This window comes from Tenrec ecaudatus, chromosome 7 (assembly GCF_050624435.1).
Source record: "Tenrec ecaudatus isolate mTenEca1 chromosome 7, mTenEca1.hap1, whole genome shotgun sequence".
Taxonomy (NCBI): Eukaryota; Metazoa; Chordata; class Mammalia; order Afrosoricida; family Tenrecidae; genus Tenrec; species Tenrec ecaudatus.
Genome location: NC_134536.1, coordinates 37,691,140 through 37,703,855, shown reverse-complemented (window position 1 = coordinate 37,703,855; position 12,716 = coordinate 37,691,140). Strand labels below are relative to the sequence as shown.

Below are 12,716 nucleotides of genomic sequence, written 5' to 3'. Positions count from 1 at the left end.
CTCTCTCTCTCTCTCTCTCTCTCTCTCTCTCTCCATATGTGTTTATTTGGGAGAGTAAAGTGCGGTTACTGGCAGTGCTGCTGTATATATGTGTGGGTGTATCCCAGAAATCTGATGTATTGACCAGAAACACTTTTCACTTTTGAACATGGGAAGTTTTTCTTACTCTTTGTAGAATTAGTGTATATTTTCAAGTGTATTTTTGTCTCTTGGGGTGACATGGCATTAAAATATTGCTACTTACTCTATGGCAGTTTTGTTTTTCTGTGACTATTCCCCCACCCCAACACCCCAACTTCTCAGCTACTTGGTTCTGGAAAAAACTAATGATCTAGTTTCCCTTGGGGAATTCCTTAGCTCACTTTTCAGTGGAACTCTGGATAGCTCCAATTTCATTTGTACACTTGATTTCTTGAAAAGTTTCGTTTTATCACTCTGAAACCACTTGGTAACATAGGTTTATCTTGAGTTGTGATAAACCCAAAGACTTGGGAAAATGGAAATGTTGATTCAAATTTCAGATATTATATTAATGATAGTGAATGACAGATTTACTTATCTTTTTTTTCCTAATATCATCTAAATGTTTTTGTCTATCTTGGCGATTGAAAAAAGGAATTGGACAAAGTAATACTAATTTGCTGGCAATGTTTCAATGCCTATTTTATTTTACATTTCTACAACTGAACAGTTAGATTGCAGAGCATGCAAACTCAACAAGGAACATAGATTAGCTCTTTGGTGTAAACAACTGGAAAGAAAATGCCTACAGTGTTCGTAACGGTATTAAATAAAAACAAGGCAAAAAAAAGCTCACTCCAAATGCACTAACATAGAGTTGGTTCTGACCCATAGTAACTCAATAATACAGGGTAAACCTACCCCTTATGGATTTCCAAAGCTGTAAACATTTTATAGGAGCAGAAAGTCTCATTTTTCTCCCCAAGAGGTGGTGGGTTGTAACTGCTGACTTTGCAGTTAGCAGTCCAAAGCACAACCCATTGTACCACCAATGTTCTGCAAACAGTGCCATGCGAGATCAAAAGGTTAGCGGAGGCTGAAATAATAAGACCATTGACGTTAAACTGTATATAAAGTATTTTTAACATAAACACCACATGTCTGTGTGTTCAATAATAGTATTTTCAAAACTTTGATTCAATGTTAAATATGTTTATGTAAAAATTTCTTTGAAATGAATTATCAGTTTATTCGTACATATGTGATGTACTAGGAATACTTTTTTATGAGTATAGGTAAATTGATTTACCAAATAAATGAAACCTTCCCATTTATACTCAAGAGAATTCAGAAATGTTTAGAACAGCAGTTCTCAACCTGGGGGTCACTACCCCTTTGGGGCTAGAACGACCCTTCACAGGGGTTGCCTAAGACCATATTTCTGATGGTCTTAGGAACCGAGACACAGCTCCTCTATCTGTCTCCAGGTGGGTCAGCCCACATGCAGATTCACCCACTAAAGGGGTCACCACAACATGAGGCACTGTATTAAAGGGTCCGTGGCATTAGAAAAGTTGAGAACCGCTGGTTTGGAAAAATAAATGAATAATAAGTACTCTATAGAAAAAAGTTTCATACTTTATTTCAACTAGAAAGGCAAAAACATGTAACTATTGGTCATCCTCTCAATAAATAAACTGTCCAGGAAACAATAATAGTCACTGTAGGAACAAGTGCTCCTGTGGAAATACGTACAATAGAAATTTGTTTTAAATCTGGCTTGTTACAGGCAAACTAGCTTGTCACAAGCTGTCCAGTCTAACAGTCAGGATTTGATTCCTGAACACTGCCATTGGAATCAGAATGTCAAAGCTGAGTCTGCTGTTCTGCCTTCCAGAACAACGTGACTCAGCCTCTTGATGGCCCGAGAACACACATCCTTACAGCTGCTGGAGGTGCAGGCAGGTTATGGAGCTTGCTCAAATGTTCCTTCTCAATTATATTTCCACATAGCAGCTCCTTTCCACCTTAGGATGACATTATTCCTGATGCAACTCATTTCTCCTGGTACTCTCCTACTGCTCCCTAAACCCCACCCTATAAACACCATGATGTTGTGTGCTACTGTGGTGTCACTGTCAAGTTTTACTTTCTTCAAACCAGTGTCTGGCATTGATAGATGTTTAGATTCAGGTGCGAATTCATTTTCCCTCTTAGAAAAAGAGATTTAAATAAGTTGGGCTAAATGAATTCATGTTTACATACACACACACACACACACACAGAAATAAATCAGTTGAAGTTACAGTTTATTGAGATACTATCTCTCACGCTCAGTCTTTAAAGCACGTCTCCATGCATCTTCTTCTAGAATAATGATTCAAAGCTGTTACTGCCTACAGGGCAGTTGTAATGGCATCCGCAGGCCTTGATGAACATCACGTTGATCTTTGTGACATCACGTCCATCAAGATACCTGGACTTCACAGGCTCGGTGGTGGTTCTTTCAGGTGTGCAACACCGGCCATAGGTGCAGACTCCGCAGATCTTGGTATGGTAATTCTTCACACTGACACAGCCATCAAACGGAAACTTGATAGGATAGGTCAGGTTGGTGGTAAGGATGCAACTTTCGCCCTCCTGAGAAAGACAAAGGAGAAGAGATCATTGACTTTAGTAAAGAGTGACTTATTTGAACCCTGTGTTACTAGCCACAGTCTTAACTTTGTCTGACTTTTGCTTATATTTTGAGGAAAGGAAGTTTGAGTCTCACTTGTAAGTTTTGCAGAAATAGACCCAGCTTGACTTAGGATGTCTCAAACTTATTAACGCTGTAGGGGAGTCTGTAGGGGGAAGCTGGTGGTTCCTATTGCACAACATTCCATTCCTTTTAAATAGCTCAATGGTTAATATTTAAGGAACATAATGGGCCTGTAATAACAAGGCAAGTAGGGGACCTCAGCTTTTGTCCTATCCATTTGCTTTTCATGAAAATTAGTGAATAAAAGCAGAATAGTAAGATACCTTTATCTTCTTTTCCAGGTCAGCATTGCAAGGCCTGAGGAAGCATAGTCGGGTCTGCTGTTCCTCTCTGCACTCAGCATTGTCATTGGTATACCGTGTGGAAATACCCAAGCTGCAAGTGTTGGAACAGGCGCCCCACTCAGTGGTCTGGACTTGGCAGTTGCGTTGCAACGTTCTTGGTTCTGGGGTAACAGCCTCTTCACGTTGGTAAGCCATGAGAACAAAGCACACAAAATCTCAGTAAGCCCGATGTTAGGACTCAGCCTCTGGGTTCACTGTTTCTGACAGGAGTACACCGCACATGGGGGCAATCATGAATCAACTCACCTGCAAGGGCAGAGCGACTCATCGTGTCGTCCTTGGGTTCATCACACACCCACTCCTCGCAGCATTTCCCTGGTATTTTGACCAACTGGGGGAAGGGGCAGTCAGGACTGGGCAGGCGAATGGATGGAGGGCACAGGGGCTCACAGCTCACTTCCCCACTCCTGCAAGTGCACATTCCTCTGCAGCCCCTCTGGAACGTCTCTCCATCCGTGTGCTCCTTCCCTTCAACGGAGCAGGAGGCACCTTCCTTAGCTGATGGAGAGGAAGGAGATGCAGGGGTTGTGTTAAATTACTCTCTGGAGCTGGACGTATATGCATGTCAGGGATGTGGATGGACTATGAGCTGCTAGCGAAATTTGAAATTTGACTTCTTGCTGCTGAGCAAGCAGCTGGACGGACAGGAAGTATCGCGGAGGGTGGGGCTGTACGTCCTACCTCTGCACACTCCGATGTTGGGCTCTGTTGGCAAGTCAAAGGTACAATAGAGGTCCTTGCGCTCATCACAGACGTCTCGCTTCGTGCACACATCGCCCAGTTGCTTGGTGCACATGGGGCAGCATCCACAGCCATCCTTCACCAGGGTCATGCCAACAGGGCAGGTTGGAGCTTCCTCTAGAACACACCGGCACGGCCCGCTGCAATCCAAAGGGGTGGCTCTCTGCAGAGAGAGCGGCCTGTCAGCGGCTAACTCAGTAGGACAGAATCATGGACCACCATCTCTTCCCAGCTGTGACACCCCCCTCCCCTCACTCCATCCACGGCCTGACAGGGTTGGCCTTGCTTACCCAGCTGCAAAGCGTGAGCAGGAGCACCAAGGCAAAGAGCACTGAGCCCGTGCCCGTGGCAGACATGGCGCCATTGTGGAGTGGATGGCTACAGCTGAACAGGTACTGGCGGTTAGCATTTGGCTCATGTTTTCTTTCCTGGAGTATATTAAAAGTTAATCTACTCTCATCTGTCATGAAGTTCTACATTTGAAAATACTTATCATAAGAAAATTATCTTTTATTAATACTACTTTCTTTTTAAAGCAGATATTCCGATAATTTATTTCCTCTTCCCCATCGCCCCGGCCAAATACCATCAATTTTACTAGAATGTGTTTTGGTGTTGGTTGGAATGACCACTGTCATGCAAGGTGAGTGTAACGGTGCCTGTTACAGTTGATGTGCATGTTATCATGGCTGGGTCATGATTCTGAGGGGTTTAGTAGTTATGAAACAACATAGTCATCCTTGATGTTGTGATCTGATAGAATCATACTCTATTTTTGCATGCCAATATTTGCTGAATGTTCTCACTCATGGAACCTAACTATGTTAATAAGTGAGAAGGGAGTATAATCATTTCTATTCCAGCACAACTTTCTTCATTTTTTTCCTTTTTTAAAAAATCATTTATTGGGGGCTCATACAATTCTTATCACAATCCATATATACATCCATTGTGTCAAGCACATTTGTACATAGGTTGCCATCATCATTTTCTTTTTTTAAAACATTTTATTAGGGACTCATACAACTCTTATCACAATCCATACATACATCAATTGTGTAAGGCACATCTGTACATTCTTTGCCCTCATCATTTTCAAAGCATTTGCTCTCCACTTAAGCCCTTTGCATTAGGTCCTCTTTTTACCCCTCCCGCCCAAGTCCCCCCTCTCTCATGAGCCCTTGATAATTTATAAATTATTATTTTGTCATATCTTGCCCTGACCGACGTCTCCCTTCACCCCCTTTTCTGTTGTCCGTCCCCCAGGGAGGAGGTCACATGTAGATCCTTGTCATCGGTTCCCTCTTTCCAACCCACACACCGTCTACCCTCCCAGTATCGCCCTTCACACCCCTGGTCCTGAAGGTATCATCTTCCCTGGATTCCCTGTGCCGCCAGCTCCTATCTGCACCAGTGTACATCCTCTGCTCTATCCAGACTTGCAAGGTAGAATTCGGATCATGATAGTTGCGGGGGTAGGGTGGGGTGAGGTAGGAGGAAACATTTAGGAACTGGAGGAAAGTTCTATTCTCCATCGGTTCTACACCACACCCTGACTGACTCATCTCCTTCCCTAGACCCCTCTGCAAGGGGATCTCCAGTGGCTGACAAATGGGCCTTGGGTCTCCACTCTGCACTTCCCCCTTCATTCACTATGGTAAGATTTTATTTTTGATGATGCCTTATTCCTGATCCCTTCCACCCCTCATGATCACACAGGCTGGTGTGCTTCTTCCACGTGGGCTTTGTTGCTTCTGAGCTAGATGACCACTTGTTTACTTTCAAGCTTTTAAGACCCCAGACACTACCTCTTTTGATAGCCAGTCACCATTAGCTTTCTTCACCACATTTTCTTATGCACCCTTTTGTCCTCAGTGATCGTATCATGGATGTGTGCACCCAATGATATGATTTTTTGTTCTTTGATGCCTGATAACCGATCCCTTCGGAACCACGTGATCACACAGGCTGGTGTGTTCTTCCATGTGGGCTTTGTTGCTTCTGAGCTAGATGGCTGCTTGTTTATCTTCAAGCCTTTAAGACCCCAGATGATATATCTTTTGATAGCTGGGCACCATCAGCTTTCTTCACCACATTTGCTTGTTCACCTGCTTTGGCTTCAGCAGTTGTGTCGGGAGGGTGAGTATCATTGAATGCTCATTTAATAGAAGAAAGTATTCATACATTCAGGGAGTGCTTGAGTAGAGGTCCAAGGTCCTTCTGCCACCTTAATACTAAACCTATAAATATAGGCACATAGATCTATTTCCCTATCCTCATATATATATTTGCATGTGTACATGTCTTTGTCTAGACCTCTGTAAATGCCCTTTGCTTCCCAACTCTTTCCTCTATATGTTCTGCCCTTTACTTATTTTCTCATATTTTAGTAGATTAGGATACAATGTTATATTTTCTTATACGTGAAGCTAGTTTCACTGAACTTTGTTCAGAACAGCAGCTTGATTAAAACACATTTTCTAATAGAGCTCCCTTTTTTTGCTGTGTTTTAATGTGGTATTAAAAATTGTAGCCATTTGCTTCCTAAAATTCCTACTTAAATTTCCTTTCTTTCTGTTTGGAGTTTCTCTCTTATTTTCCTGTCAGTCAAGATTTAATTTTTATTCGATTTCCAACATTGTGGGGCCCTGTGCTGTTACAGCAGCAGTTCTCAACCTGTGGGTAGTGACCCCTTTGGGGGTGGAGCCACTCTTCCACAGAAGTTGCCTAAGACCATGGAAGAACACATATTTCTGATGGTCTTAGGAACCAAGACACAGCTCCTCTATCTGTCTCCAGGCTTGTCTGCCCACATACAAATATGCTGGCATACGAAGACATGGCATGAAGACACTTACCCTTACTACACCATGCTTCAAGACAAATTTCATTGATTTGTCATTAGAAATTTATATTTCATATTATATGATTACATTTTTTGTGTGATTCATCAGTATGCTTTAATTATGTTCAATTTGAAACAATTAAAATACATCCTTCATATCAGATATTTACATGATGATTCATAACAGTAGCAAAATGACAGTTATGAAGTAGCAACAAAAATAATGTTGTGGTTGGGCATCACCACGACACGAGGAACTGTATTAAAGGCTCAGGCATTAGGAAGGTTGAGATCCACTGTCTTTAGGGAGTCTTTCAGTTTTGTTAGAGTAGGCCAAACCATTACCAATCTCAGTAGCTGTTTCAAAATTGGGCTCTTATCTACACCTGTGTGATGTGTTTTTGGCTTTTCCTTATCTTTTTTGTCAATTTGGCTGTATCTGTAAGAAGAAAGGGGTGAAGTCCAATCATTAGATTATAATTGGATTCCATTTACTTAGGGGTGTGCCCTATTTGACATGTATAGGAAATGCTGTGGAAGACTGGTTATCTCGCTCTCTTCCTGCTGGTCTAGATCTTTTCTCTGGCTTCCTGGGATGGCATCGCACAGGTGATCAGCCAGATTGCCGGGAAACATTGGATTTCCTGGACTCTGCCTCCACTGGCCTGTGATCTTGCTGCTTCCTCGTTCATCACTCTGCAATATGTTTGAGTTGAAAGAGCCTCCGGCCAACAAGCATCTGGCCATGGACTCGAGACAGACTTAGTTTCTCCACTCTGTGGCTGCTTGGGCCCATTCCCTGATAAAGATTTACTTTGTATACATTGATGAGTGTCACTGCTTTAGTTTCTCTAGAAAATGCAGTCTAACACAACTTGCTACTATTTTGGAGCTACCCAATGCTCAGAGACATCAGAGATCAGGATGCTTCCTTGTTCAAGTCTTAAGATTTGTCCCCAATTCCATATTATAGGGTTCAAGGGCTGCTTACTTCTGTTCTAAGATTGTTCCTGGGTTTTAATTTTGCCATTTATTTTCTTACATTCCCCTTTAATGAAACAATATGTAGAATTCAAAATCTATGTTTTCACCACTACTATCTTCCTAGAATTTTTCAAATCCTTTTAGAACAGCCAGATCCACTTAGAGTGGCCTTCCAGTTCCAGTCAGGAATCAATTGGAAAAAGGAAAGGTAAGCTGAGACCCTTGTAGGTACTGTGTGTGTGTATGTGTGTCTGTGTGTGTGTGTACATATGTGTTGATTTGTGAGAGTAGAGTGCTGCTTCTGGCAGTGTTGCTATATATGTTTATGGCTGTTTCCCTGAAATCTGATGTTTTGGCAAAAAACACTTTTCACTTTTGAGCACGGTAAGTTTTTCCTTTGTTATTTGTAGAATTGATATTTATTTTCAAGAGTATTTTTGTCTCCTGGATGACCCTGGCACTGCAACCTTGCTAACTCTGCTGTGATAGCTTACTTTCTCTGTAGCTATTTATTTCGCACCCCGAACAAGTAGCACCCTAGGAATATAGTAGACCTTGGGGTCTATCTTTGGTTTGTCACTTTAGCTCATTTTTCAGTAGAAGTCTGGATAGCTCCAATCCCATTTTTACACTAGATTTCTTCAATTTTTTCATTTTATCTTTCAGAAACAACTGGGTAAGATAAGTTAATCTTGAGTTCTAGATAAAAGAATTGAGTTAGAAAAATGGAAATGCTGATTGTAATTTCAGACAAATTTCTATTAACAGTAGTGAATGAAAGATTTACTTATCTCTTTTTGATGTCAACATCTCATTGTCTTGGTCATCTGGGCAAATGAAAATTAATTATACAAAATGAGACTGATGAGATGGTGATGTTTCAATGCTTATTTCATTTTACATTTCTAATATTTAACACTTACATTGTATCAATTACAGAGGATGCAAACCTCAACAAAGGGCTTGGTCTACATTGGTGATGTCAGCAATTGAAATACAATGTCTCAAGTGCCCAGGGGGGTAATAAATACAAACAAAACCAAAAAACCCACTCCAAAAGCACTAGCAATGAGTTGATCCTGGCTTATACTGACCATATAAAACAGGATAGAACTACCCCTGTGGGTTTCCAAAGATATAAAACTTTTATGGGAGCAGAAAATCTCATTTTCTCCCCAAGGGCTGATGGTTTGAACTGCGGACTTTGCAGTTAGCAGCCTGGTGCACAACCCATTATCACCAGGGCTCTGTAAACAGGGACACGTGAGTGCAAATAAGGGTTAATGGAGGTTGAAATAATATGAGTATTGACTTTAAACTGTACATAAAGTACTGTGAACAGTTCTATAATAGTATTTACATTCCCTTGACCATTGATTCGGTGTTAAACATGCTGATATAAAAAAATCCTCTGAAATGAATTACCAATTCCTTAGTACATATATGATAAAATATACTTTTAAAGAAAATTATTGGTAAATTGCTTTACCATATAAATAATCCCTTTCTCTCAAGCAGAAAGAAAATGTTTTGATAATGATAATGGACACAAATGTATAAATGTGTTTCAAAAAATGGATGTATGTATGGATTATGTTAAGAGTTGTACAAGCCCCCAATAAAATGATTTAAAAAAATAAGCCCTTTCCTTTTATACTCGAGGACTGAGACTTGTTTACAAGAATAAATGAATAACAAGGCCTTTATGGAAATGATATATATTTTATTTTTAATTTGAGAGATGCAAACATGTAACTTTTGTTCACACCCAGAACACACAAACAGCACAGAACACTCATAGTCAAAGTAGAAAAAACTTTTCCCGGTGAGAAAATTGATCATTCATAAAACCATTCTTCTTTTTGAATGAAGACCACTTGCTCATTAAAAGTGAGGCTATAACACATTTCCAACTGTGTATCACACTTCTGTGGACACTGTTGCCCCCACTTTGGCAAACAACTTATTTTGATGGACTGTCACTCTAACTGAACAACGTCTCCATGTGAGTAAGCATTTAGTTCATGCTTTGAAATATTGCCTTTTATCCTTCCTCTGATGGACAGAAACATAAGCGAAGCACTTGAAATCCTGAGGCATGGCCAGCAAAAGCAAACAACTGTAACTGAGCTAGCTCCACAAATCAATACCTACACAATACCTACAATAGAAAAAATGGAAAGTCTGCCTTGTTACACACAAGCTAACTTGCCACAAGCTGTCCAGTCTAACAGACAGGATTCTGATTCATGAACACTGCCATTCAATTCTGAATGTCAAACGTGAATGTCCTCTTCTGAGGTCCAGAACCACGTGACTGTGCCTCTCAATGGCCCCGAGAACACATGGAGTTGCAGGCAGGTCATTGAGCTTGCTCAAGTGTTCCCACTCCTTTATACTTGCACACAGCAGCCTCTTACCCTTTAGGATGACATTGTTCCTGATGCCACTCACTTCCCCTGGTACTCTCCTACTTCTCCCTAAACCCCACCCTTCAAACACCATGATGTTGTGTGCTACTGTGGTGTCACTCTCAAGTTTTACTTTCTTCAAACCAGTGTCTACCATGGATGGATGTGTAGATTCAGCTGGGAAATCATTTTCCCTCTTAGAAAAAGAGATTTAAATAAGTTGTGCTAAGTGAATTCATGTTTACACACACACACAAAGATGTAAATCAGTTCAAGTTACAGTCGATTGAGATAACATCTCTCACTCTGTCTTTAAACTATTTCTCCATGTATCTTCTAGTATGTTGATTCAATGCTGTCACTCTCTACAGGGCACCTGTAATGGCATCTGCAGGCCTGGATGAACATCACGTTCTTCTCTGTGAACTCATCATCAGGACACCTGAACTTCACACGCTCAGTGGTGGTGTGTTTAGGGGTGCAACAGCCGCCATCGATGCAAACTCCACAGATCTTAACATTGAAGCGGTTCACACTGATGCATTCATCAACCTTTAACCTGATAGGATAGGTCATGTTGCTGGCACGTAGGCACCTCTTCCCCTTCTGAGAAAGACAAAGGAGAAGAAATCATTGACTTTACGTAAAGAGTGGCTTATTTGAACTCAGTGTTACTAGCCACAGTCTTAATTTTGTCTGACATTTGCTTATATTTTGAGGAGAGGAATTTTGAGTCTCACTTGTAAGTTTTGCAGAAATAGACCTAGCGTGACTTGGGATGTCTCAAACTAACTAATGCTGTGGAGGATTCTATAGGGAGAAGCTGGTGGTTCCTATTACATGACATCCATTTCTTTTAAATTGCTCAATGGTTAATATTTGGGGGATATAATGGGCCTGTAATAAGACGGTAAGGGACACAAGCTTTTGTCCTATCCATTTGCATTTCAGGAAAATTAGTGAAGAAACGCAGAACAATTAGGTACCTTTATCTTCGTTTCCAGGTCAGCATCGCAAGGCCTGAGGAAGCAGAGGCGGCTCTGCCATTGTTCCACGCACTCAGCATTGGCATTGGTATGCCGTGTGGAGATGCCCACCCCACAAGTCTTAGAACAGGCACTCCACTTGGTGGTCTTGACCTTGCAGTTGGGTGGCAACGTTGTTGGTTCTGTGGTAACAGCCTCTTCAAGTTGGTAAGCCATGAGGGCAAAGCACACAAAATCTCAGTAAGCCCAATGTTAGGACTCAGCCTCTGGGTTCACTGTTTCTGACAGGAGTACACCGCACATGGAGGCAATCATGAATCTACTCACCTGTAGTGGCAGAGTGATTCCTTGTGTGGTTCTTGAGCTTATCACACACCCACTCCTCGCAGCATGTCCCTGGTATTCTGACCGACCGTGGGAAGGGGCACTCAAGGGTAGGCTTATAAATGGATGGGGGGCACAGGGACTCACAGCTCACTTTCCCACTCCTGCAAGTGCACATTTCCGTGCAGCTCTTCTGGAACGTCTCACCATCCTTGTGCTCCGTCCCTTCAATGTAGCAAGAGGCCCCTTCTTTAGCTGAAGGAGAGGAAGTAGGTGGAGGGGTTGTGTAAAATTAGTCTCTGGATCTGGAAGTATAAGCGAATCAGGGATGTGGATGGACTATGAGCAGCTAGTGAAATTTTAACGGACACTAAGTATCACGGAGGGTGGGGCTGTACGTCCTACCTCTGCACACTCCGATGTTGGGCTCTGTTGGCAACTCAAAGCTACAGTAGAGGTCCTTGCGCTTGTCACAGACGTCTCGCTTCGTGCACACATCGCCCAGTTGCTTGGCGCACACGGGGCAGCATCCGCAGCCATCCTTCACCAGAGTCACGCCAACAGGGCAGGTTGGAATTTCCTCTAGAACACACCGGCACGGCCCGCTGCAATCCAAAGGGGTGGCTCTCTGCAGAGAGAGCGGGCTGTCAGCGGCTAACTCAGTAGGACAGAATCATGGACCACCCTCTCTTCCCAGCTCTGTGACACGCCCCCCTCCCCTCACTCCATCCACGGCCTGACAGGGTTGGCCTTGCTTACCAAGCTGCAGAGCGTGAGCAGGAGCACCAAGGCAAAGAGCACTGAGCCCGTGCCGGTGGCAGACATGGCGCCGTTGTAGAGTCGATGGCTACAGCTGAACAGGCGCTGGAGGTCAGCGGGCTGCTTTGAGCTTTTGCTGGAGATCAGTACTTGGATGTGCTGGAATGTATCTTTGTTGGATGCTGTCTTCCAGGTGGCTGCCGTTGGGTTGGAGGCAGACTCTCTCTGTGGTTGGAGTTGCAATGACTGCCTCTTTGCAGTGGCAAGAGTTGTCCTGCGAGGCTTGGGCTGACAGACGATGTTTTTATACCTCTAGGGCATCCCCCGCTGACCAATGAGCTGCACAGGAGTCCTACACAACCAAGGATATTGCTCCCATTTCTCCCCACCTTCATGAGTCATCAACTCACACTAGATTGAACCTGACACATTGACACTCTACATTCCTCCTGTCTGATGAAGGTGCTGCACTCCAAGGGAGGGGTGGGGCGGTGAGGAAGGAGGAAGGACGGGGCGAGGGTGGGAGGGAGGGAGAGTGAGAGAGAACAAGAAGAAGCCTAGTATTTCCAGCACCAAATAGGACTTTTTTGAGTTCCTTTC

The 12,716-nt window shown here is 42.8% G+C and overlaps 1 protein-coding gene across 1 annotated transcript; it reads right to left on the bottom strand.

Annotated features, from left to right (window-relative positions):
- Positions 1 to 2,328: 2,328 nt before the first annotated feature.
- LOC142452342 (CCN family member 2-like) lies at positions 2,329 to 12,182 on the bottom strand. The gene is made up of 10 exons (XM_075553723.1): positions 12,117 to 12,182; positions 11,763 to 11,985; positions 11,512 to 11,612; positions 10,424 to 10,653; positions 6,998 to 7,091; positions 4,098 to 4,235; positions 3,748 to 3,970; positions 3,313 to 3,564; positions 2,986 to 3,221; positions 2,329 to 2,601 (listed from the first exon to the last, which is right to left on the bottom strand). The coding sequence occupies exons 1-10, from the start codon at positions 12,180 to 12,182 to the stop codon at positions 2,329 to 2,331; spliced, it is 1,836 nt and encodes a 611-aa protein (XP_075409838.1).
- Positions 12,183 to 12,716: the final 534 nt, after the last annotated feature.